General features: G+C 43.1%; 2 protein-coding genes and 1 pseudogene across 13 annotated transcripts in view; 1 reads left to right on the forward strand and 2 right to left on the reverse strand.

The window, feature by feature from the left end:
• The window catches only part of LOC147187704 (otoferlin-like), a 35,064-nt gene extending 32,346 nt beyond the window's left edge, over positions 1–2,718 (forward strand). For 8 of the 11 annotated variants that reach the window (XM_086099601.1, XM_086099598.1, XM_086099597.1 and 5 more), the window contains 5 exons: positions 173–414; positions 477–655; positions 786–886; positions 1,116–1,300; positions 1,921–2,069. In XM_086099601.1, coding sequence (XP_085955727.1) covers positions 173–414; positions 477–655; positions 786–886; positions 1,116–1,296 — 703 coding nt within the window. In that variant the 3' untranslated portion in view covers positions 1,297–1,300; positions 1,921–2,069. Of the gene's footprint in view, positions 1–172; positions 415–476; positions 656–785; positions 887–1,115; positions 1,301–1,920 lie in introns of all 11 variants that reach the window. The other 3 variants (XM_086099604.1, XM_086099599.1, XM_086099607.1) reach the window with 1 other exon arrangement.
• Positions 2,719–8,394: 5,676 nt separating this feature from the next.
• Positions 8,395–15,669, reverse strand: LOC147187705 (dynein regulatory complex protein 1-like; annotated as a pseudogene). The gene is made up of 13 exons (XR_015097567.1): positions 15,465–15,669; positions 15,269–15,317; positions 14,507–14,892; positions 14,282–14,419; positions 13,731–13,817; positions 13,523–13,645; positions 12,666–12,787; positions 12,450–12,584; positions 11,979–12,303; positions 11,583–11,669; positions 11,385–11,462; positions 11,200–11,324; positions 8,395–11,120 (listed from the first exon to the last, which is right to left on the reverse strand). The product of XR_015097567.1 is annotated as a dynein regulatory complex protein 1-like (transcript).
• A 3,658-nt stretch (positions 15,670–19,327) lies between these two features.
• On the reverse strand, positions 19,328–23,135 carry LOC147187706 (osteopetrosis-associated transmembrane protein 1-like). Its single transcript, XM_086100419.1, has 6 exons — positions 22,725–23,135; positions 22,490–22,604; positions 22,171–22,268; positions 21,986–22,096; positions 20,792–20,957; positions 19,328–20,244 (listed from the first exon to the last, which is right to left on the reverse strand). Exons 1-6 carry the CDS (start codon positions 23,073–23,075, stop codon positions 20,186–20,188), a joined length of 900 nt encoding a protein of 299 aa, XP_085956545.1. The 5' UTR covers positions 23,076–23,135; the 3' UTR covers positions 19,328–20,185.
• Between the last annotated feature and the right edge of the window lie 1,775 nt (positions 23,136–24,910).

Here is a 24,910-nt window from a genome sequence, read left to right on the forward strand (position 1 = left end):
TCGGTGTGAGCAACTGGAGCATCTGTGCCAAGCCGTGTGTGTGTCCCTGATAAACGAATGTCTGTCGTGTCCTCGAGGTCACCGTTTTTTTGAGGTGCATGTTTTCCGAAAGCACAGTCAACTGGAGCTGACTTGCGGTCTCCCCCCCCCCCATCTTTGCCGACCGACACAGGTGGCTGAAGGGGCAGCAGGAAGACAGGCAGGACACAGACGTCCACTACCACTCCCTGACCGGCGAGGGAAACTTCAACTGGCGCTTCGTCTTCCCCTTCGACTACCTCATGGCCGAGGAGAAGATTGTCATCTCCAAGAAAGAATCCATGTTCTCCTGGGACGAGACGGAGTACAAGATTCCGGCTCGCCTCACGCTGCAGGTGTGGGACGCCGACCACTTCTCTGCTGACGACTTCCTGGGTAGGTAAATGAATTGGAAAGAATTTGCGAGTTTGAATCCATCCGCACGACCGCTTTTCCAGGTGCCATTGAGCTGGACCTGAATCGCTTCCCTCGCGGGGCCAAGACCTCCAAGCAGTGCTCCATCGACTTGATCCGAAACGAGCAGGACCTTCCCTCCGTTTCCATCTTCAAGCAAAAGAGGGTCAAGGGTTGGTGGCCATTTGTGGCCCGAGATGAGAATGACGAGATGGAGCTGACGGTGAGTCAGATGGCGAAATATACTTTGAATGCCAAATACGGTACGACCGAACAAATGGAAGTTTCGAGTTCTTGTCGCATCTTCTGTTGTGAATGAGAGTGAGAATGACAACGATGCTGTCACCCGACAGGGCAAAGTGGAGGCTGAACTCCATCTGATGACGGCAGAAGAGGCAGAGAAAATCCCAGTGGGGCTCGGCCGCAACGAGCCCGATCCGCTGGAGAAACCAAAGTAAGACGAGAACCAACTGCGGGACGCGCGCGCTTGCATGTCTGATTAAACTCTTGAAAGTTTGCTGGCTCAGGAGTTCTTCTCTCAGTGAGGAAAGCAGTGCAACACGCGGGAGTCGGACCGCTTTCCTCACTGATGCTTTCTCTTTCGTTCTTCTTCTACTTTGGCATCACCTCCTGTGTTTGCGTACTCGCTACCACCCCTCCCCATTTTCCAACCCCCCCAAAAGTCGCCCGGATACAAGCTTCATGTGGTTCCTGGGTCCTCTCAAGTCCATTCGCTACTTCTTGTGGCACAACTACCGCTGGCTGATCCTCAAGGCCCTGGGCCTCATCCTCCTGCTCCTCATGCTGGGCCTCTTCCTCTACTCCATCCCCGGCTACCTGGTCAAGAAGATGCTGGGTGTCTGAGCCGGTAGTCTTCGTCCTACAACCCCCGTCACGAAACACCTCTTCCTCCTCCTTGTGTTCTGTGCTTTGCTCGGTCCCCCTTCTGTCCTTATCTTTTGTTCCTCGCGTCTTTCAGTTGTCCTTTTCAAGTCTTTTGCACATCCTCGTGTGTCTATTTCCGCCGCATCTTTGATGTATCTGGTCATTGCATGAAAGCACAGCACCGCTTTGTGATATTCGGGACATCAAATGAACACGGTAGGATTGAAAACATCGGTCAGATTACAATCATGGCGGGAACATCAGGGGTTTTATACTTGCGACATACTTTGGACCAGCAGTCTGGTCCTCGATAGCCCTCATGCAGCCTGTTTTAGATGTCTCCTTCCTCAATCAAATCATCAGCAAGCTCGACAGAAGCCTGTTAACAAGCTTGATCGTTTGAATAAGGTGTGTTGGAGGAGGGAGACATCGAAAACAGGTTGGGGTCAGGGATCTCCAGGACTCGTGCTGTAGAAAAATAACATTTAACACACTTAACATTCAGGACAATTTAGAGCTTGGATGAGTCAAGATTTTTTTTTTTGACTTGGTTATGACCCAGCGCCGCTAATTGGCCCACTTTCTTCTGTCTCCCCATTCAAGTCGGCCAGACACAACCTTCCTGTGGTTCCTGAGCCCGCTGAAGGCCATCCGCTATCTGGTGTGCAACCGCTACAAGTGGCTCATCATCAAGATCATCCTGGCCTTGCTCCTGCTCGTCATGCTGGGACTTTTCCTGTACAGTATGCCGGGCTACCTCGTCAAGAAGCTGCTCGGCGCCTGAGCGGGATCGGTGCGGGCAGCGCGGGGTTGCGGAAGGCTGAGTGAAGGCAGCGGCTCGGGATTTACACCGCTCTTTCCGTCAGCCTCGACCACAGGAAGGGAGCAAATTGCATTCATGTTAATTGGTCTCTCCCTCTCTCTCACTCTCCGAGTCAAGCGAGAGCGAGAGAGAGAGAGAGAGAGAACTTAAAATTGACCAAAAAAAACACAGCTGGTAGTCGCCGAAAAACAGAATGTGTGGCTTATTGTCTTTTTCATGGTTTTTGGCGGATTATGTCTCCTTGATGCATATCACCACTTTACTGCACAGATCGCCACGGCATTTGGCAAGAGTTGTGGGGCGGCACGGTGGTCATACATTCACAGATCGTGGATGGGATGGAGAAATGAATAAAAAAGCACGAGTCGAGCTCAGCCGACTCGTGCTTTTTTATTATGATGATATGATGATGAAGTGTCCACTGACTGAAAATTAGAGATACTAAAGCTTGTGAAAAGGTTTCTGGTATGTATTGGTAATGTACAATGTTCCCTCCAAGTTGCGCCACTCCGCACTGGTCGCACCCTCTCGGCGCACAATAAAACCTATCCGGTGCAGGAAACCGCACTGCAAATGAATTTGAGACACATTTTTGTTTTTCCTGGATCATTTTGCTGTGTAATTCAGTGAGTGGCAGGTGTTCATACGATTCCGCAATGCGGCATTGACAGTACTTGCGCATGTGCTATGCTCATCCACGCTCCACAACAATAACCAAGCGGCGGAGATAAGCTAATGCTAACCCCATAGCATGGTGAAACGAGCGGGCAGTGAATGTGATACGTCGACTCCACAAACCAAAATAAAAATTAACTTAGGTTCTTTTAAGTTGGAAGGGCTGTCGGAGTATGTACAAATAGAACAAGCTGTGAAACTGGGTGAGCTTTTTCGAGTCTGCTCCACAAAACATGCAGCGAAGCTGAAGTTGGAAGCGAATTTTCCAATGGAAAAATATGGACTAAATGGAAGCTGGACGACCTCAAGTAGGACACTCACGAACAATCACTGCGTTTTTTCTTTTTTTTTAAGTCGGCCAAATTTGTGATATTTAATGTAAATTTATGGAAATTGCTGTTGTGATTTGATTCTTTTAGTAAGCCATGAAACTTTAAAAGATCCCAGATGTATAATGGTGTGTGGCCACATCTATACATGGTTGTTTTTTAGGGTGAAAAACTACTGTCCGTCGCTTTTTTTGGTTGTTTAAAAAAACGCCTTACATCAGGGGTGTCAAACTCGTGTCCTGGAGGGCCGCTGTCCTGCATGTTTTACAAGTCTCCCTGTTACAACACACTTAATTAAAATGATCAGATCATCAGCAAGCTCTGCGGAAGCCTGACATTGAACCTGTTCATTTGAATCAGGTGTGTTGCAACAGGGAGACTGTAAGGCGTTTTTGGCCCAAGAAAAAACACATACAGTAGTATAGTAAGGTGTTTTTGGCCCGAAAAAAAGACATAGTATAGTAGTCAAGTCAAGTCAAGTCAACAGTATTTATAGAGCACTTTCAAACAGCCATCGCTGCATACAAAGTGCTGTACATGGAGCAATTTAACATGCACAATAAACAGTAAGACAAATCGGTAATAAAGGCGGTAGAAAGCACCAAACAGTAAAACCAAGAACAAATCTAAGTCATGCTGAGTCGAATGCCAAAGAAAAGTAGTAGTAGGGCGTTTTTGGCCCGAAAAAAACGACGTAGTATAGTAAGGCGTTTTTAGCCCGAAAAAAACAATAGACTATATATACTAAGGCGTTTTTGGCCCGAAAAAAATGACAAGAGTATAGTAAGGCGTTTTTGGCCCGAAAAAAACGACATAGTATAGTAAGGCTTTTTTGGCCCAAAAAAAACGACCATGTATAGTAAGGCGTTTTTAGCCCGAAAAAAAACGACATAGTATAGTAAGGCGTTTTTAGCCCAACAAAAACGACATAGTATAGTAAGGCATTTTTGGCCCGAAAAAAAACGACATAGTATATGGCGTTTTAGCCCGAAAAAAAACGACCATGTATAGTAAGGCGTTTTTAGCCCCGAAAAAACGACATAGTATAGTAAGGCGTTTTTGGCCCATAAAAAAACGACATAGTATAGTATGGCATTTTTGGCCCGAAAAAAAAACGGCATAGTATAGTAAGGCGTTTTTAGCCCAAAAAAAAGACAGTATAGTAAGGCGTTTTTGGCCCGAAAAAAACGACATAGTATAGATAGGCATTTTTGGCCCGAAAAAAACGACATAGTATAGTAAGGCGTTTTTAGCCCGAAAAAAACGACATAGTATAGTAAGGCATTTTTAGCCCAAAAAAAACGACAGTACAGTAAGGCGTTTTTGGCCCGAAAAAAACGACAGTATAGATAGGCATTTTTGGCCGAAAAAAACGACATAGTATAGTAAGGCGTTTTTAGCCCGAAAAAAACGACATAGTATATATAGTAAGGCGTTTTTGGCCCAAAATAAACGACATAGTATAGTAAGGCATTTTTGGCCCGAAAAAAAATGACATAGTATAGTAAGGCATTTTTAGCCGAAAGAACGACATAGTATAGTAAGGCGTTTTTAGCCCGAAAAAAGACATAGTATAGTAAGGCGTTTTTAGCCCCGAAAAAACGACATAGTATAGTAAGGCGTTTTTGGCCCGAAAAAAACGACATAGTATATAGTAAGGCGTTTTTAGCCCGAAAAAAACGACATAGTATAGTAAGGCGTTTTTAGCCTGAAAAAAAAACGACATAGTATAGTAAGGCGTTTTTGGCCCGAAAAAAACGACATAGTATAGTAAGGCGTTTTTAGCCCGAAAAAAACGACATAGTATATAGTAAGGCGTTTTTGGCCCGAAAAAAGACATAGTATAGTAAGGCATTTTTGGCCCGAAAAAAATGACATAGTATAGTAAGGCGTTTTAGCCCGAAAAAAACCGACCATGTATAGTAAGGCGTTTTTAGCCCGAAAAAAACGACATAGTATAGTAAGGCGTTTTTAGCCGAAAAAAACGACATAGTATAGTAAGGCGTTTTTAGCCGAAAAAAACGACATAGTATAGTAAGGCGTTTTTGGCCCGAAAAAAATGACATAGTATAGTAAGGCGTTTTAGCCCGAAAAAAACGACATAGTATAGTAAGGCGTTTTTAGCCCGAAAAAAACGGCATAGTATAGTAAGGCGTTTTTAGCAGAAAAAAACGACATAGTATAGTAAGGCGTTTTTAGCCGAAAAAAACGACATAGTATATATAGTAAGGCGTTTTTAGCCTGAAAAAAACGACATAGTATTGTAAGGCGTTTTTAGCCCGAAAAAAACGACATAGTATATATAGTAAGGCGTTTTTAGCCCGAAAAAAACGACATAGTATAGTAAGGCGTTTTTAGGCCGAAAAAAACGACATAGTATAGTAAGGCGTTTTTAGGCCGAAAAAAACGACATAGTATAGTTAAGGCGTTTTTAGCCCGAAAAAACGACATAGTATAGTAAGGAGTTTTTAGGCCGAAAAAAAACGACATAGTATAGTAAGGCGTTTTTAGCCCGAAAAAAACGACATAGTATAGTAAGGCGTTTTTAGCCTGAAAAAAACGACATAGTATTGTAAGGCGTTTTTAGCCCGAAAAAAACGACATAGTATATATAGTAAGGCGTTTTTAGCCCGAAAAAAACGACATAGTATAGTAAGGCGTTTTTAGGCCGAAAAAAACGACATAGTATATATAGTAAGGCGTTTTTAGCCTGAAAAAAACGACATAGTATTGTAAGGCGTTTTTAGCCCGAAAAAAACGACATAGTATATATAGTAAGGCGTTTTTAGCCTGAAAAAAAACGACATAGTATTGTAAGGCGTTTTTAGCCCGAAAAAAACGACATAGTATATATAGTAAGGCGTTTTTAGCCCGAAAAAAACGACATAGTGTAGTAAGGCGTTTTTAGGCCGAAAAAAACGACATAGTATAGTAAGGCGTTTTTAGGCCGAAAAAAACGACATAGTATAGTTAAGGCGTTTTTAGCCCGAAAAAACGACATAGTATAGTAAGGAGTTTTTAGGCCGAAAAAAAACGACATAGTATAGTAAGGCGTTTTTAGCCCGAAAAAAACGACATAGTATAGTAAGGCGTTTTTAGCCCGAAAAAAACGACATAGTATAGTAAGGTGTTTTTGGCTCGAAAAAAAAACGACATAGTAGTAAGGCGTTTTAGCCCGAAAAAAACCGACCATGTATAGTAGGCGTTTTTAGCCCCGAAAAAATGACATAGTATAGTAAGGCGTTTTTGGCCCATAAAAAAACGACATAGTATAGTAAGGCATTTTTGGCCTGAAAAAAAAACGGCATAGTATAGTAAGGCGTTTTTAGCCCAAAAAAAACGACATAGTATAGTAAGGCGTTTTTGGCCCAAAATAAACGACATAGTATAGTAAGGCATTTTTGGCCCGAAAAAAGACGACATAGTATAGTAAGGCGTTTTTAGCCCCGAAAAAACGACATAGTATAGTAAGGCGTTTTTGGCCCGAAAAAAACGACATAGTATATAGTAAGCCGTTTTTAGCCCGAAAAAAACGACATAGTATAGTAAGGCGTTTTTAGCAGAAAAAAACGACATAGTATATATAGTAAGGCGTTTTTAGCCGAAAAAAACGACATAGTATAGTAAGGCGTTTTTAGCAGAAAAAAACGACATAGTGTAGTAAGGCGTTTTTAGCACGAAAAAAACGACAGTATATATAGTAAGGCGTTTTTAGCCCGAAAAAAACGACATAGTATAGTAAGGCGTTTTTGGCTCGAAAAAAAACGACATAGTAGTAAGGCGTTTTAGCCCGAAAAAAACCGACCATGTATAGTAGGCGTTTTTAGCCCCGAAAAAATGACATAGTATAGTAAGCCGTTTTTGGCCCATAAAAAAACGACATAGTATAGTAAGGCATTTTTGGCCCGAAAAAAACGACATAGTATAGTAAGCCGTTTTTGGCCCAAAATAAACGACATATATAGTAAGGCATTTTTGGCCCGAAAAAAAATGACATAGTATAGTAAGGCATTTTTAGCCGAAAGAACGACATAGTATAGTAAGGCGTTTTTAGCCCGAAAAAAGACGACATAGTATAGTAAGGCGTTTTTAGCCCCGAAAAAACGACATAGTATAGTAAGGCGTTTTTGGCCCGAAAAAAACGACATAGTATATAGTAAGGCGTTTTTAGCCCGAAAAAAACGACATAGTATAGTAAGGCGTTTTTGGCCCGAAAAAAACGACATAGTATAGTAAGGCGTTTTTAGCCCGAAAAAAACGACATAGTATAGTAAGGCGTTTTTAGCCCGAAAAAAACGACATAGTATATAGTAAGGCGTTTTTGGCCCGAAAAAAGACATAGTATAGTAAGGCGTTTTTGGCCCGAAAAAAATGACATAGTATAGTAAGGCATTTTTGGCCCGAAAAAATGACATAGTATAGTAAGGCGTTTTAGCCCGAAAAAAACCGACCATGTATAGTAAGGCGTTTTTAGCCCGAAAAAAACGACATAGTATAGTAAGGCGTTTTTAGCCCGAAAAAATGACATAGTATAGTAAGGCGTTTTTGGCCCATAAAAAAACGACATAGTATAGTAAGGCATTTTTGGCTCGAAAAAAACGACATAGTAGTAAGGCGTTTTAGCCCGAAAAAAACCGACCATGTATAGTAAGGCGTTTTTAGCCCCGAAAAAACGACATAGTATAGTAAGGCGTTTTTGGCCCATAAAAAAACGACATAGTTGGCCCGAAAAAAAACGACATAGTAGTAAGGCGTTTTAGCCCGAAAAAAACCGACCATGTATAGTAAGGCGTTTTTAGCCCCGAAAAAATGACATAGTATAGTAAGGCGTTTTTAGCCCCAAAAAAACGACAGTACAGTAAGGCGTTTTTGGCCCGAAAAAAACGACAGTATAGATAGGCATTTTTGGCCGAAAAAAACGACATAGTATAGTAAGGCGTTTTTGGCCCGAAAAAAACGACATAGTATAGTAAGGCGTTTTTGGCCCAAAATAAACGACATAGTACAGTAAGGCGTTTTTGGCCCGAAAAAAACGACATAGTATAGTAAGGCGTTTTTAGCCCCGAAAAAACGACATAGTATAGTAAGGCGTTTTTGGCCCGAAAAAAAACGACATAGTATATAGTAAGCCGTTTTTAGCCCGAAAAAAACGACATAGTATAGTAAGGCGTTTTTAGCAGAAAAAAACGACATAGTATATATAGTAAGGCGTTTTTAGCCGAAAAAAACGACATAGTATAGTAAGGCGTTTTTAGCAGAAAAAAACGACATAGTATATAGTAAGGCGTTTTTGGCCCGAAAAAAGACATAGTATAGTAAGGCGTTTTTGGCCCGAAAAAAATGACATAGTATAGTAAGGCATTTTTGGCCCGAAAAAATGACATAGTATAGTAAGGCGTTTTAGCCCGAAAAAAACCGACCATGTATAGTAAGGCGTTTTTAGCCCGAAAAAAACGACATAGTATAGTAAGGCGTTTTTAGCCCGAAAAAATGACATAGTATAGTAAGGCGTTTTTGGCCCATAAAAAAACGACATAGTATAGTAAGGCATTTTTGGCTCGAAAAAAACGACATAGTAGTAAGGCGTTTTAGCCCGAAAAAAACCGACCATGTATAGTAAGGCGTTTTTAGCCCCGAAAAAATGACATAGTATAGTAAGGCGTTTTTGGCCCATAAAAAAACGACATAGTTGGCCCGAAAAAAAACGACATAGTAGTAAGGCGTTTTAGCCCGAAAAAAACCGACCATGTATAGTAAGGCGTTTTTAGCCCCGAAAAAATGACATAGTATAGTAAGGCGTTTTTGGCCCAAAATAAACGACATAGTATAGTAAGGCATTTTTGGCCCGAAAAAAGACGACATAGTATAGTAAGGCGTTTTTAGCCCCGAAAAAACGACATAGTATAGTAAGGCGTTTTTGGCCCGAAAAAAACGACATAGTATATAGTAAGCCGTTTTTAGCCCGAAAAAAACGACATAGTATAGTAAGGCGTTTTTAGCAGAAAAAAACGACATAGTATATATAGTAAGGCGTTTTTAGCCGAAAAAAACGACATAGTATAGTAAGGCGTTTTTAGCAGAAAAAAACGACATAGTGTAGTAAGGCGTTTTTAGCACGAAAAAAACGACATAGTATATATAGTAAGGCGTTTTTAGCCTGAAAAAAACGACATAGTATAGTAAGGCGTTTTTAGTCCGAAAAAAACGACATAGTATAGTAAGGCGTTTTTAGCCGAAAAAAACGACATAGTATAGTAAGGCGTTTTTAGGCCGAAAAAAAACGACATAGTATAGTTAAGGCGTTTTTAGCCCGAAAAAACGACATAGTATAGTAAGGAGTTTTTAGCCCGAAAAAATGACATAGTATAGTAAGGCGTTTTTGGCTCGAAAAAAACCGACCATGTATAGTAAGGCGTTTTTAGCCCCGAAAAAATAACATAGTATAGTAAGGCGTTTTTGGCCCATAAAAAAACGACATGTATAGTAAGGCATTTTTGGCCCGAAAAAAAACGGCATAGTATAGTAAGGCGTTTTTAGCCCAAAAAAAACGACAGTACAGTAAGGTGTTTTTGGCCCGAAAAAAACGACAGTATAGATAGGCGTTTTAGCAGAAAAAAACGACCATGTATAGTAAGAGGTTTTTAGCCGAAAAAAACGGTCAGTTGAACCGGGGTTGCCTGGACCAAACACCTGCATGTGTACCTCTACTCTGCCAGTGACTGTGACTTGACCTGAACGATAGGTGTATTTGGCATGCACTATGGAGGGTTGCCAGTTAAAAGAAAAAGTGTTTGGTGTTGTATTTTCACACATCACCAAGCGGGGTTTGAACCGGGGATGTCTGGACCAAACACCTGCATGTGTACCTCTACTCTGCCAGTGACTGTGACTTGACCTGAACGATAGGTGTATTTGGCATGCACTATGGAGGGTTGCCAGTTAAAAAGTGTTTGGTGTTGTATTTTCACACATCACCAAGCGGGGTTTGAACCGGGGATGTCTGGACCAAACACCTGCATGTGTACCCCTACACTGCCAGTGACTGTGACTTGACCTGAACGATAGGTGTATTTGGCATGCACTATGGAGGGTTGCCAGTTAAAAGAAAAAGTGTTTGGTGTTGTATTTTCACACATCACCAAGCGGGGTTTGAACCGGGGATGTCTGGACCAAACACCTGCATGTGTACCCCTACACCACCAGTGACTGTGACTTGCCCTGCACTATTGAAGTATTTGGCATTCACTAGGGAGAGTTTACAGTTACAAAAAAAAAAGCAAAGTGTTTGGTGTATTTTATTTTCACATGTGACTGAGCGGGGTTTGAACCCAGGGAGCCTGGACCGAAAGCCGGCGCGTGTGCCTCTACACTGCGACATATTGTCGTTTTTTTCGGGCTAAAAACGCCTTACTATACATGGTCGTTTTTTTCGGCAAAAAACGGCCGTACTATACTATGTCGTTTTTTTCGGCTAAAAAACGCTTATACTATGTCGTTTTTTGGAGGCTACAAACGCCTTACTATACGTGGTCTTTTTTTTGTCCAAAAACGCCTTGCTAATCATGGTCTTTTTTTTTGGCCTAAAAATTTCAACGCGATTTCGGAATTCAGGATAAAAAGGCAGACGATCGTAAAAACAAACGTCCAAAACTCATGAGTCAACAGATTGTTGCAGGAGCCTGTGAAGTTCTGCGTTCTGCTGTTCCAGGCGCTCAATTTTAGGGATGCGATCCAATATCTTGGTGAGAACCGCCCTGGAGGACAAAGGGAAGGAGTCGACTTGATGTGTCTTGCGCATGCGTGTTAGCTTCCCACTTGCGTACATGTGCTTCTTCAGGACGAGCTCCGCCGATTCCCACACTTTGAGTTGATCCTCAGGGATGACGTTGGCCAAACTCTCCCAATAGGCTTCGTCTGCCGAGGAATCCCACATGTCTGCGCTCCAGTAGCAAGGCTGCCCAGTGGCATGGCTCCTCCTTTCGAGAGAAGCAAAATCTCAACTGTAACTCAGAAAACTCCCAACGACCGGTACTTTTTGAGGTTATTCTTGCCAACCTGAAGCGAGTGTGATGCTTCAAGAACTCCTTCAAAGCAGGCAGGATGTGGTTGGGATGACACGGCGAGCTGGTGGCACCTTTCTGTGTTTTGTCGCTGGATTCATCTGAACCAGGAGAACCACCCTGATAGAGGAGAAACTTGAAAAAGGTGTATTCCAGTGAATGTTCAGAGTCGCTCCTCACCTCAGCTTGCTCCCTCTGCTGGTACTTGAGCATAAAGTCAGCCAACCTGGGTAAATCCTCCTCTTCAATCCCCAAAATCTAGTGGAGGCACGAAAATACACTCCAGAAGCAGTTTGACAACTGCAGAAGCCAACAAACGCGGCACAGTCTGGTGACTGTGCAGTCAATGTCAAAGGGAAAAAAAAACCTTCAACACACTTGGAGAAGAGTCTCGAGCTTTACGACATTCTGTTCCTTCTTGTCCAAGGTTGCCAACAGTTGGAGTCGGTCCTCCGTCAGGAAGCCCTGAGAGAAAAAAAAGATCCAACATATTTACAAAGAAAGACGGTACAAAGGCGACTGTTAGAAAAATCTTTATAAAGGCCTCTTCATTAAATGAGCCGCAGAGTTGAAAGCGTGTGACAAAAGTCGCAGTTTATAGTCTGGAAATTACAATCGTTAAAATTAGCTTTTTAGTCAACCTGACTGAACAACAGAGGAAAGCCATCGGGAAAATGTTACGAATTTCTACCTGAAAGCAGGATAAAACCGTTTCAACAATCGAGGCCGATATTGACAGGATTAGATCGTGATCAACTTTAGTCTGGGCCTCACCAACTCATCACACAGCAACTCCATGAGTTCCTTGATGCTATCCAAGGGCAGCGCCTCCTCCGCCGGTGCCGCAGCAGCTCCATCCATCCCAGCAGAGCTTTCCGGCAGCGACGCGGACTGTTCCGTGCTGGCTTGTTTCCAAAGGTGGTCTGGATCGGATAGTCCCAAGGACGAAGCCGCTCGAGGTCTCGCCCAGGGCAGATTGAGGTGCTGCTTGTAAATCATGCGGTCGATGAGTAAAGCCTTCTCGGCTTGTTGCCTCACCTCCTTGTCAAGCATCCGCCATGTTTCCTCAAATTGCTTGGCATCAGAGACAGCAAAGTGCCTGGTGGAAGTAAAAAAAAAATAAATCGTAAAAAAAATAATTGCCGATTACATCGCTAATGCAACAGTTAGGGGGGAGGAGGGGGGGGGGGAGATACAACTGTATTCTTTTTCAAAATCACTGAGCTCTTATCTCCGACATCTCACTTGATTCTCTGCTGCATGCACTGGTATTGCTCGATGCCGCGTTTGTAGTCGCCGGACAAACGGCTGCTCTGCTCCTCCGATTGTTTCTTGCCACTCGAGTAGGTGCGCCGCAAGTTCTTCAGCTCGGTCTGCAAACTGGAACGCAAAAGGTACAATCATCCCGTGTCAGAATATTCCCCCGACGCCACAAGTCGAGACGTGCGCTTTTCGATTCACCTGAGTATTCTGCTCTTCATGTGGCCTAAGTTGTACATCTCTCTGTCATCCTTGTCTTTGATGTAGTTGATATTACCGATCACACCGTCGGCCATTGCCTGCTGATGTTCCCTCTCCAGGGCCTAAAAGAATGCACTCGTTCAACACTTGACTAATTCTTGAGATGAAACGCTAACCTTGCAATAAGGCTGAACAATTTCAGAAAAGAATCCAGTGGCAATTTTTATTTATTTAATTTAGCAATTTAAGCAGAGGCCCTATTCTAATTCATTTAGAGAAACAAGCAATCAATGTTGACATCACCACGACAACAAAATGACGCAGCACACTTGTGGCGTTAACATGTAGGTAGTACCGTAAAAGACGCAATGGATTATAAGACGCAATCTACAATGCATCCACCAGTTGGAGCTATGCTCTTTCCGTTCGACTCGAGAGGCGTTCATGACCGCCTCCGAAAAACGTAAATTAACGATTATTTCAATGAAACTATGAAAATTGAAAATGCAGCAAAACATAAAATCAAGCGAGGAAATCACAAAATAAATTCTATAGCCCCCCTACAGAATTTGTTTTGGCATGACCTTGAGCGTAGCTGCAACAGAACGATCAGATGTCAGTAAAATGTCAGAGACGGTACATACACTGTGAATCTGTCATAAATGATGCCAAGCAATCTGTGGTCTTTACCACTTCATAGTTCACAAAACGTGATATGGAAACATGTGGACTGTACTTCTTCACCCTTTCAGGGACAGCGGTCACAACGGTGGACAGCTTACCATGTTTTCAGGTTACAAGGTGCATGAAAGGGTTAAACACGGAATTTATCAACCTCGACCAAGTTCTCGTCACACCTGAAGCTGAGCGAAGTGCTCAGCCCTGGCCGCATCATACTTATATTCCGGATCCATCATCAGGTTGTAAATTTTGGCTTCGTACTTCTCCACGGTCCTTTTCCTCTCTGCCAGCCGTTCTTGCTGCAAGCACACCGGTCGGTCACGTACACGTGTGGCTGACGCATTACAAATGGATGTGGGGGGGGGGGGGGGGGTGTCTCCTAACCTGCTGGTCCCAGAGCTCCTGAACGCACTGCTCCCATTCCGTCTGGTCTTTTGTGAGCAGGACGTCATACTCCTGCTGGTACACGCTCTGGAAAAAAAGGGGGACCATTAGTGACACATATAGCAGCCTGTGAGAAGTGAACCCAAGGCGGGAATGCTTTTAGCTTTCACATTGATGTGTCGTGCGCCAACCTCGCTTGAATAGTTTGGGGGATTATCATGACAGTGAGTTCATTTTGACTTAGTTTTGTTTTTTTAACTTATATTTAGAGCACGTTGGTTCGTTGTTGGTTTATTTATTTTTTTCCAAAATGCTCTGAAATAAATACACTTCAAATATTTCATCATAAAGGGTCCTGCTAAAATAATCCAGTCAATCTTTATCAATGACATGTAACAAAAATAAACGATGAATCAGTGGAAGCCCCGTGGAAAACTGAGGCTGAAGACAGTGCCAAGTGTGGCTCAGAAGTGTGCGCGGGCTCCGTGCCTGTCAAAGATCTCGCAACTGTCCCGAATGCTTCTCCTGCGTGGACGTTAACGTGACCGTACCTCAATCTGGTCCAGCTCCTCCCTGTAGGCCTGTGTCAGAAGACTGACGAGATCTTCAGAACGTTGCATCATCTGATCAATCTCGTTGGCCTGCCTCCTCAAGTCCTTCACAAAGCAATCGTCTCCACTCTTCAACTCCTGCTTGGGGGAAACCCCCCACCCCCCACAATGACATCACTGTCACCGATGGACATCTGGCATGAGGACACGAGTGCTTTTTGTTACCTGCTGGAGGTCTTTGATGACTTTCCTCTTGTCTTCGATAAGTTCCGCACACAAGAGCTGCTGCCACTTGAGCGTTTCCTGCAGCTCGTAAGGGATGACTGACTGTTCGGCCAACGACCATCTGGCAGTGATCTCCTCAAACTTCTCCTGGCTGGACTTGACTTCTTTCTCCAGGCGCTCAAAGCTGAGTCGGGAAAGACGCACCGAGGAAGGTCGCAATGCGTGTTAACGGTACTCAATGGGAAGATGAAAACTTACCGTAGCTTGCGAGCGACCTCCAACTCTTGCCTTCGCAGGGATTCTTTGGCGTCGGCAGCTGCTTGGATGTCAATCACCAGTGCCAATAAATCTCTCTCCAGCTTGGAAATTCGAGCAGGGCAGCAGGACTGAAAATAAGCTGCGCTGAATAAATGCCATTCTCTACTTCCAGTTCATGAAAATCTTACTGGCGATAATTTAAAATTCGATCTTCTTTAAATTTGCTGTGCAATTTATAGAATGCGTACTGCAATGAGTACTACTACTACTACTATTTCTAATAATAATAATAATCAACTATATTATTCAGCCATCCATAATAATGCTCAGAATAAAAATTCCAAACTTAACTATGGGAGGAAAAAAACTCCAGTACTACTGTTGTGGGGACGCGGGGGGGGGGGGGGGGGGTTCCTGCAAATTTACTCATTGTTTGCATACAAAATAGCAAATCGATAAATGTGGCCTTTTTTTTTTCTTTCTTGAGGGTGCGGCGTCACACACCTTTTCCAGTTCCTTTTCCGCTTGCGGCGGCCTCTCCTGGGTGGACACTCTCCATGTGCACAGTGACACAAGGCAATTTCATTCTACGTTTACTTGTTAGCAGATAACTACACACTTGGCTTTGCAAAAACAAAGTCCAATTCACAAATAAATACACAGAGAATAATGATAAAGATAACGACCAACACTCATTTACCCGTTTCCGGCGTCGTCAATTCCGGGAAAAGTCAACTTTCCACACGTCTTCTCGGCGGCCTTCACCGTTTCCATAATGACGTTAAATTAATTGTAAATTTTGCGTCGTGTGACGAAGAGTGAAGGCGCGAAGATTCCAGCAGAGTGTTGCGGTGCTGCGTTTTGCGACTCGTTGCTACGGCGACCGACTGCTGCATTTAGGGACACTCGGAAAAACAACTAACCGATGACAAATTGGAAGAGACTGCAGGTTAAGTGCGTTGTTTTTTGTTTTACAAATTATACATGCATAATGAATTACATACAAAAAAATAGACAGAATTAAAGGGATTGACTAATGACAAAATATAAATACAGAAATAGTTACAGGTTAAAGCTCATAACACAAAATGTAATATACATTTAAAGAATAGCATAATATAACAACGATATGGTAACAATTAGTACATGTTCAAGCAAAAGCAGCATCAAAGATTCCCGCATTTGATGAAACATACAATTTAGTATAAAAACTTAACTGTACTAATATTTCACCGTCGTTCAAACTGAATTTAACACCAAATACTGTCCTGCCATTTGATAACACTGGAACATCGAACTGTACAGAAAAGATACATTTTGAACTCGTATGAAACTTAATTATGAATTAATTTGGTAATCATTGTGAGGGTAACCGGTTCAAATAATGGATGGATGTTGTATGGATATTTGTATTTGAAGCCCCCAGGATGAGGTTTAAAATACAAATAATACAAAATGCTACAAATCATGTTTGTCTTTGTTTTGTTTATTGACTAACACAGGTGCAGTACATGCACATAACACAAGCCCAACTACTGGACAATTCCTCTTCACCGTTTGTAAATGGAGCTACTCCCCAAGCCTTTCCTTTGGAGCCAGATCTGTAATGACTACAGTTGTCTGCAGATGGCGCTGAAAGCCATGAAAAAAAACCCCACATAGCAGTGCTGCCCCCTGATCAAAAACAGAAGCTCACTGTCTTGTCAAGATGATGGCACACAAACCTCATAAAGGGGTCAGATGCTCCTGCCCTAAGAGCGGACTTGCGCTAAGAACCCCCCTCGTCAGCCGCTGCTTTCACCTCAAGTGGCCCACCCCCAGGTAGCAAAGGTTTCTGACATACGATCCAACATCTGCGATGTCGGCAACAGCTGACTTGTCCAAAGACCTCTGTGTTAAGGGAGGGACGATGGAGGAGCATAACTGCTTATTTTCTTATCGGCTGGAACGCTTGGTCCTCTTTTTTTGTAATTTTTTTTTTTTTTTTGCATGGAGCTGCTGCAGAGATTACAAACTCAATGACTGCCATTAGAAGAATGATTCTATAATCTATCGTAATACGATAATCTTGGGATTGACAGACTTTGACCCCCCGTTTGCAGGTGTATAATACACCTCATTCTCTCTGGGGGTGTATATGTGCCGGGCGAGGTGCATGCGTAATGCGCACGTGTGTTTGTGTGCATGCGTGCGTGCCAAATCCAAGATCATGGGGCATACGTTTACGTCTTAGTCAACAAAGAGTCATATTCATCGCTGAGGCGTTGAGAGGTACGCGGCCTAAAGGTCACCTAAAGCCAGTTAACTGACAGCTTGGATTTCTGCTGGCGGGAGCGCCGGGGCGCAGTCACAACCCCTAGCATTTAAACAGGGGGATGTAAACTTCTTATATTCTGCGTATTGCATCAAGCATGCGTTTCAAGTCGCCCCCAAAATATGTCTGTTTTCTACGACGTCATTGCGAGAAGAGGCTCCCTCCTGCGGAACGTTCTAAAGCAACGGCGGAAGGCCCTGACCTTGTCCAATGTACAGCAATTGACAAAAATCCCATTTCATAAGAGACAAGGACAAATACACAAATGGAATTCACAATAGGAGCGAATGTAAGTAGCCATTTCAATGCTCCAAATAAGATTAAAAATATATATACAGTATTTCCTAAGGTATTATTCATTGTTTGCCTGAATGCGAACTTGAGCACATTTTCTTGGAAGTGAGCGACAGAAGCAGAATAAGCGCGACGTGAGCGGTCGTTGAGAGTCACATTGCAATATCATACTCAATAGCCCCATTTTTTTTAAAGAAATCTAATCTGTTTGTGAGTGGATTTAGGTGGTCAAATTATGATGTGAGGAATTAGGCGATTACCTCTGGATTTGTTTTTTTTTTAATTGCAAAATGGTAATAACTCTGGCGAAAGTCAATCAGCCGCCTCGACTTACTGCAGTCTTCATTACGATGTCATTTCAAATATGTTTTGGATTATCGACACTTAAGTTTTTGAATGCGTCACAATGTTGATTAATTTCATTACCAGAGAGCATAATTGTTTCTAGAAAAAAAAAAAAGATTTCATTCATTCTGCTTTTCCATTTCATTATTTTGGGAATTGAACCCTTTTGGGGGCAGCGTTTACAAGAGTGGACAGCTATTCACATGTTCTCTTTTGTCACAGTTGTGCATCAACCACTGCAATGGACCCTTATTATATGTGTGACAATCCACTGCGATTATTTTTTTTTCTTTCATGTCTAAAGACTAAAAAAAAACACTTGAGGGGAAAAAAAATCATGGAGGTTATTATTTGTGCATGAAAGGTTGAATTGGTTCAAATGATTCTACGGTTTGATATGAAATCATATGCTTGCCTCAATTCTTTATTTCATGAATATTTTATGAGTTAACCTAACCCATCTTTAATTGTTGTTTTTTTTAAAGCTACCCTTTTTTTTCTGAGTTTAAAAAAAATAAAAACATCCAGACAAAAAAGATCCATGGTTCTGACTACTGATATTAATGACATAGTTGCACATGTTGCTGCAAAAACATCCTTGTGTGAATTTGCGTGCGCCCGCCTTCTCCCATGACTTTTGGCCTCGGAGGTAAAACAGCAGAATTGACTTAAGCCGTCACCGTTGAGCCGCACAGCCCCCCCCCCCCCGCCTCAGCACACGGCATTTTCGCACCGCAGGGTGACCGTGAAAGGGCCCGTAAGACTCAACGTTGCGCGTAATGCTCTTAGCGGCGAGCTGATGGGGCCCCGGTGGCTTGCGCTCCCCTAAGACCAAGAAGCCAAGCAAAGTGTTTCAACAGGTATGAGTGCGGCGGCGATTATTGGGTCGAGTATCTTTATCCTGCTGTTAGATTAGCCGCTAATGATGGAGGGGGAAAAGCCCACCCCCAATGCGAGAAATTGGAATCAATGCGCGCTGTGTGCAAGGCGAGCGGCTTTAGGAATCCCGCACCTCGGACTCATTAGGGCTGAAGCGCGCGCTCCTTCAGTGGACGCTGAGGGAAAGGACACTTTCCTTGACATATTTCAGGTGTAAAATGAGAAAACTAACACTCCGTAATCAACGATAAGTCGATGTCACCGATTTTCAGCGCGCTGCACTTGTCATCGCGATTTGGCTCGAGTCCTTGTGACCGCGCTATTGAAACACAGTGTCGGCCGTGGCAGTTTGTCGCAGGAGCAAAGCTTCGGTAAACCAAGCCGGTGCAGTTTCGAAGCGCATGTGAACACATTCGTTATTGTTAACAAATTTTTTAAAAAATTAAAAATGTAAAAAAAAAAAAACTAACTCATTCACTCCCAAAGACGTTTTTAAACTTCTTTTCAGACCTGGTCCAGAATTGGCTGGTACTGAATGAGTTAATAGCGTCCGTCTGTCAACCGTCTTATTTACCGCCTTTTTGATTCATGTGCCTCGTCCCCGTCCACTAAAGCAAAACCTAATAAATGTTCATCAATTACACACTTAGTAGGAGCTGTAAAGAAATACCAGGAAATGAAACAAACGAAGCACCCCCCCCCACCCCCAAAAAAAGAACGAACATTAAAAGGTTGATGCATCAACAAAAGGCTGATTTTGGGAGCAAGATTCAGAGTGCTCTCATGACAGGCGTCATGTGTGTTTGTATTTAGCCAACATGGCCGGTGATGTGCACCCTCTTCATGTGGCAGTCACGTCACCGCTAATGGACATGGAGTACTTATTTTTTTGTATTTGGCTCTCTCCCAGGCTTGCATTAAAGACATAAAAAGCCATTTCTCGATGCGTAACTGGAGCGCGGACTCACATGTGAGATGGCACGCACACGCAAATGCACACAACAACAAGGATGTTTGTGCAGCAGCATGTGCAACTATGTCATTAATATCAGTAGTCAGAACCATGGATCTTCCCCCCCCTCCCCTTTTTGTTTTGATTTTCAATTACACCCTGCAGGAGAGCAAAGTTGAGCTCCTGCACGTGCCTGAATTTTGTCTGGATGTTTTGGGGTTTTTTACACTCACTGAGAAAGTAATCAAAATATCACTCGGTTAACTAATTTCTATCACATGTCAAGAAATTAAAGCATCTCTATTTTGTTTCTGGAGACAATGTTGAGGCCGACCCAAAACATAAATGTTAAAACACAGTTCATTGACACTGTTGAAGTGAAAATATCTTAATTTAATAACACATACCTGGTTGGAACGGCATTTAAAAAGTCAAATGAAAGTCAGGGACGAAGGGATGATCTGTTGCCGAACCAGATTCAAATAACTGTATACATTGAAACCTCCAAGGGGGGTTGACACGAAATGAATGTGGGACTTGTAAATACAGACATCAGTCTTCTGAGAAGAACGGCCGCTGTGACCACGAACCTCCAAAATGTGCAAACCTGGAAAGTCCGCCTCAGTGATGTCAGCCATCAGCTCTGCTTGTCCTGAATGTTCATCAGACTTGAGGCGTACGACTTTGCTCTCTTGGCTGCAATAAAGGGGAAAAAAAAATGTTATAGCTTTGTGTAATGGAGGAGGAACACAATTATGTGAGCTGGAGGTCTAATTTTTGTCCACTTGGGACCGCCATCCTCACATTCCATTGTAGTATCTGTGACTGAGTTTAGATGGTTTGAAAGGTGGGGCCTGGCCTGGTGAATGCGGTGGGCGGCGGCGAATGACGGTGAAGAGTTAGCTGTCCGTTCATCGGCTGACCCATAACCACCCCCCCCCCCCAAAAAGAATTGGTAGAAGTACGCAAAAATCAAAATATACAAATGACACATATGCGGATGTTGATTGGAATCTGATGAATCGTTCAGAAAGATGAATCAACAAACATATCTTGAAATCATCTCCACATTTATGGTTTTGTCAAGGTGAGTCTTCACCTCTACCCTCCCATCCGTCCCAGGGTCCAAAACTCCACTATCACAGTCGGAGCACAGAGCCCCGCCCACTTTCCTTTAGCGGCGCACAAAGAGACCCTCAAAACATGTGCGTGCAACAATGGGGGAATTAAGCGGGTTACTCACGGTGTATGAGCTTGCGTTTCTTTTGTTCCGAGTGAAGGAAGCTGCTCAAGTAGAAGATGATGGGCAGAAAGAGCATGAAGCCGGACAAGGCGATGACAGGCACCGTCTCCTCCCGGGGGAAGGAACATTTGAAGTTTTTACTCCACAGCCGGCGGGTCATGTTCATCTGGAAACGAGGCAAAGTGCACACTGGCTAATAAGTCGAACCATCGTGGCGCTCGGTACCCATTTTGGAAACAATATCGAGAGTACGCAAACGACATGCGGCATCACTTTGGACTTAAAAGTGAAGACAATAATGCTGGCGTCAGCTTCCACGCCGCCCGAATGTGCAACAAACAACAAATAAAGAGCTAAGACTTTGGGAAATGTTAATCACATCCAAATCCCAAGGCCCAAAAAAAAACAAAACACCTCTGTGCAGTTTGATCGTTTTGGCCTGCGGGATGTTATTTCATACAACAATACAAGGATGCTCGTTTAAAGTAGTCGGGAGGCATACATGTTGCGCTGCGTCAAATACGAGAGACATTTGTGAAGTGAATGGATGCATGTGCTAAACATTAGCACCGATGCTAAAATAACAACGGCGGCTGACGTCGCTTCATTTCCACGTCAATGATGACGTGATTCTTCATATTACATGACACATTACGAGTGCTACATGTGCTAACATCGGCGTTCACAGAGACTGGCTGCGGGTTTATTTACTCACCCGCAGCGCGGATCAGGGGTTGATTCAGAGTATGCTGTTCATTGAATGGGAGGTTTTGAATCAAAATCATGTATGATTAATGCACCGTATGAGATTAGAAATCAGGCAGAGGGGTTTTCAAGCAAAGTCAAAATGTCAGCAAATATTTCTCGGAATAACAGTCCATTCAGAATTTGGGGAATGGAGAACTCCATTTTGAGGAAGTGTGAAAGGTCAGCGTCTTTCGTCCCTTTAGCTTCTGACCAAGCTGTTATTAAACTGCTTTATGTCTTCTTTTCCTTTGGGCTTTTCCCTTCAGGGGTCGCAACAGCGAATCAAATTTATTTTTGTTTTATAGACCACAGTGTACTTCTTATGTATCGGGAGAGTCAGGGGCAAACAAGTCCAAATTGCCACTGAAAAGACGAATGAAACAGTACTCCACAACTGACGCAATACATACTCTGAGTTCTATAAAAAGTAAAAAAAAGTCTACATACCCCATCCTCAATGTCAATACACATCGAGTCATTCTTCTCCATGCTGCTGTATAGCTCATTGAGCCCTTTATAGGCACTCTTACAGTTTTTGCACAGCTCTGTGTGATTGCCCTGTGGAGACATGGCAAAAAGGGGCAGACGTTCCATTTCTGAGCGTGAATCTGTGAATGTATGGAAGCAAGTACCTGTTGGTATCGATCAAAGCAGGTGAGAGTTTGGTTGAGAGTGGACATGAAGTACAGCGTGTCGTTGGTGAGGCTCTGGAATCTGTCGTTGATGCATTCTAAAAAGGAGGGCGGGGAAAAAAGGCACCGGGTTTGTTGTTGTTGTGCAGTAGCACTACAGACACACTGATGTCTGACTGAAGAACAATGATGACTGTCGAGCACAACTGATGAAAGTCACATGCCTCGTCCCTAAAAGTCACATGATTCATCATCAGAGGACAAGTGACTCCTACTGCAAGTACGGTCTCTATCCAATTCAGAGTTTTGGTGCACATACTGTCACAGGCGGATTTGGTCCACAGCTCCTTCAGGTTGTTAAAGAGCAAATAAACCAGCATGAGACGGTCACTGCGCAGAAGGCTGTCCCTGCAGCTCTCATTGCCAGGTCCCAACTGGAATACATTTAGCAATCAAAAACAACAAACCAAGCAGAGGTTTAGCGTTCCCTACTTAAATAAGAAAACATCACAAAGGCGAAACAGACAACTCCAAACGCCACGTGACTGGGGTACCTGTTCGGAAGAGATGTTCATGTAGGTGGTCACCAGGTTGCCGTAGGCACCGAAGCAGTTCTGGCAAACTTTAACCGGCCGCGCAGACGGCACCAGGCAATTGACATAAGCCACATAGCGCTGGCCAAAGATGCGCAGCAGATCGCTGCAGTAGTCGCTCACCTCCAAGTCGTCCGGGAAGGCGGATAGCAGGAGGAAGGATGCGGAAGAGTCCTCCTCCACCGCCGCCGGCTTGAAAACAGGCGACTCGACCGAAACAGAAAGGTTGACGTTAGCGCCTTTGCTTGACGCGATGGCGCAAACACACAGCACCCACACGGTTAAAAACACGTTGTGGTGATAAAGAGGCATATTTGATGCTCTAAATGCGCCTGTGTTCGCTCGTGTGCCTCAGAGAACCCATAACTTCCGGGTTTGGGGATCATGTGACTGATGGAATTCGCGCGAGATTTCACGCTCAATCCAAAATAGCCGCATTAAAACACTATACACACAAAATATATTATACAATATATTATACAAATAATACATTTGTATATCAAGATTAATAGTCTTGTTTTAAACAATCTAAACGACATTTTCTTTCAAGCTATTTTGTATACAATACTGTATAATGACCATTAAAGCAGAATTATTATTTTTTATTATTCTGATTATGATTTTCAGATGCTACTTATATCGATATATGATAATTTTCACAAGTTGGCATCAATCAATCGCTTCTATAAGTCTATTGAACTATTTATTATGCACCTATAGGACTAACCTACCTACTTTATCTATCCATCCATCCATCCATCTATCCCCTTCACTTAAACACCATTGCATCAAATAATCAAGTCATTTTAAACTCCCACACTGATTGGTATAATTGGAGCAAAGCCCTCAAATCAAGCTGCTGCAGTCAATGGTCGCTAATGTGAAATTAGTAGCTTTTGATAAGTCTCAGGCCGCATCAATTCTGCTGTCATCTGGGCCTAATGAAAATAAGGGGGAAGAGGACCCACGCGCCATCCTTCGCCTATTCCAATGGCCATGCGCCACTCAAGTGGTAAATATAGGGGTCTATCCCCCTGAAATGCTGCACACTACGGCGAGAGCAGCTCATTAACTCTTCTATCAGCCGACTAATTGCTCAGACGTGGCCTTGTTCATTTATCTTTGCCCAAAGTGAGGCCTACCTCTCAGTCGGAGAAACATGCAAAGTCCATTTGGAAGCGTGTGCTACACGCAACCATCATGGTCATACGCATTATCATATACCGCACACTATCATTAGGACTAGAGTAGTAACGTGGACATTCGTATGACAGATAAGGCAGCGGTGGGGCTCATCCTGATTACAGTGTTATTTGCCTCTCTTCCTCTGGTGCTCTAATCAGGAGCACGCCAAGTGTTTAAAAAAAAAAAAACGGCATATCATTACAGGAGATGACTGTTATTGTCGGATGCCAGCATTCATTAGTATGTGCTAGACAGAGGAACCGAGAGGACAAAAATCATCAATTAGACTGATCAAATACATGAGGATGATGAAACCTCTTGAGGAGCTATACATAGCCAGGATCAAACTGTTGAACTTTCTCTTCATTTTAAAATAAAAAGTGCAGCAAATTACACTCAAACTGGCCAGACTTTATAATCCAAGGTATTCTATAGAAAATGTAGGCTGTATTCTGTAATGTCTGCTATTGTACAGAAAATCAGCCCCAAGAATGGGTAGCTCTTACTCATGCCCACAAAAGCCGATCAACACGTTCTTAAGGGAATTTAGGAGGAAACCACACAAAAGTTAAGCACTGTATTACATTCTTCTGCGTAAAACCTCATCCAAACAAACTCTACAAAAATAATACCAATAATAATAATCATTTTATTTAAAAGCGCCTTTCATGCCACCCAAGGACATTGTACAGACAATAAGAAAATACAATGTAAAAATTGGTAAGCGAGATATTATATAAAAACAGGACATAAAATCATAAAAACATAGGAAATGGAAGAGCTATGTGTTGTAGGTAATCCTGAACAGGTGTGTTTTTAGACGGGACTTGAAAGTGGAAAGAGGTGTGCAGTTTTGGAGGTCCGGAGGTAGGTTGTTCCAAAGCTTTGGAGCAGCGCGACTGAAGGCTCTGGCTCCCATGGTGCTCAGGCGGGCAGGGGGCACTGACAGGCGGAGGGAGGAC

This window comes from Hippocampus guttulatus, chromosome 20 (assembly GCF_054856545.1).
Source record: "Hippocampus guttulatus isolate MCC_2025c chromosome 20, RoL_Hgut_1.0, whole genome shotgun sequence".
Lineage (NCBI taxonomy): Eukaryota > Metazoa > Chordata > Actinopteri > Syngnathiformes > Syngnathidae > Hippocampus > Hippocampus guttulatus.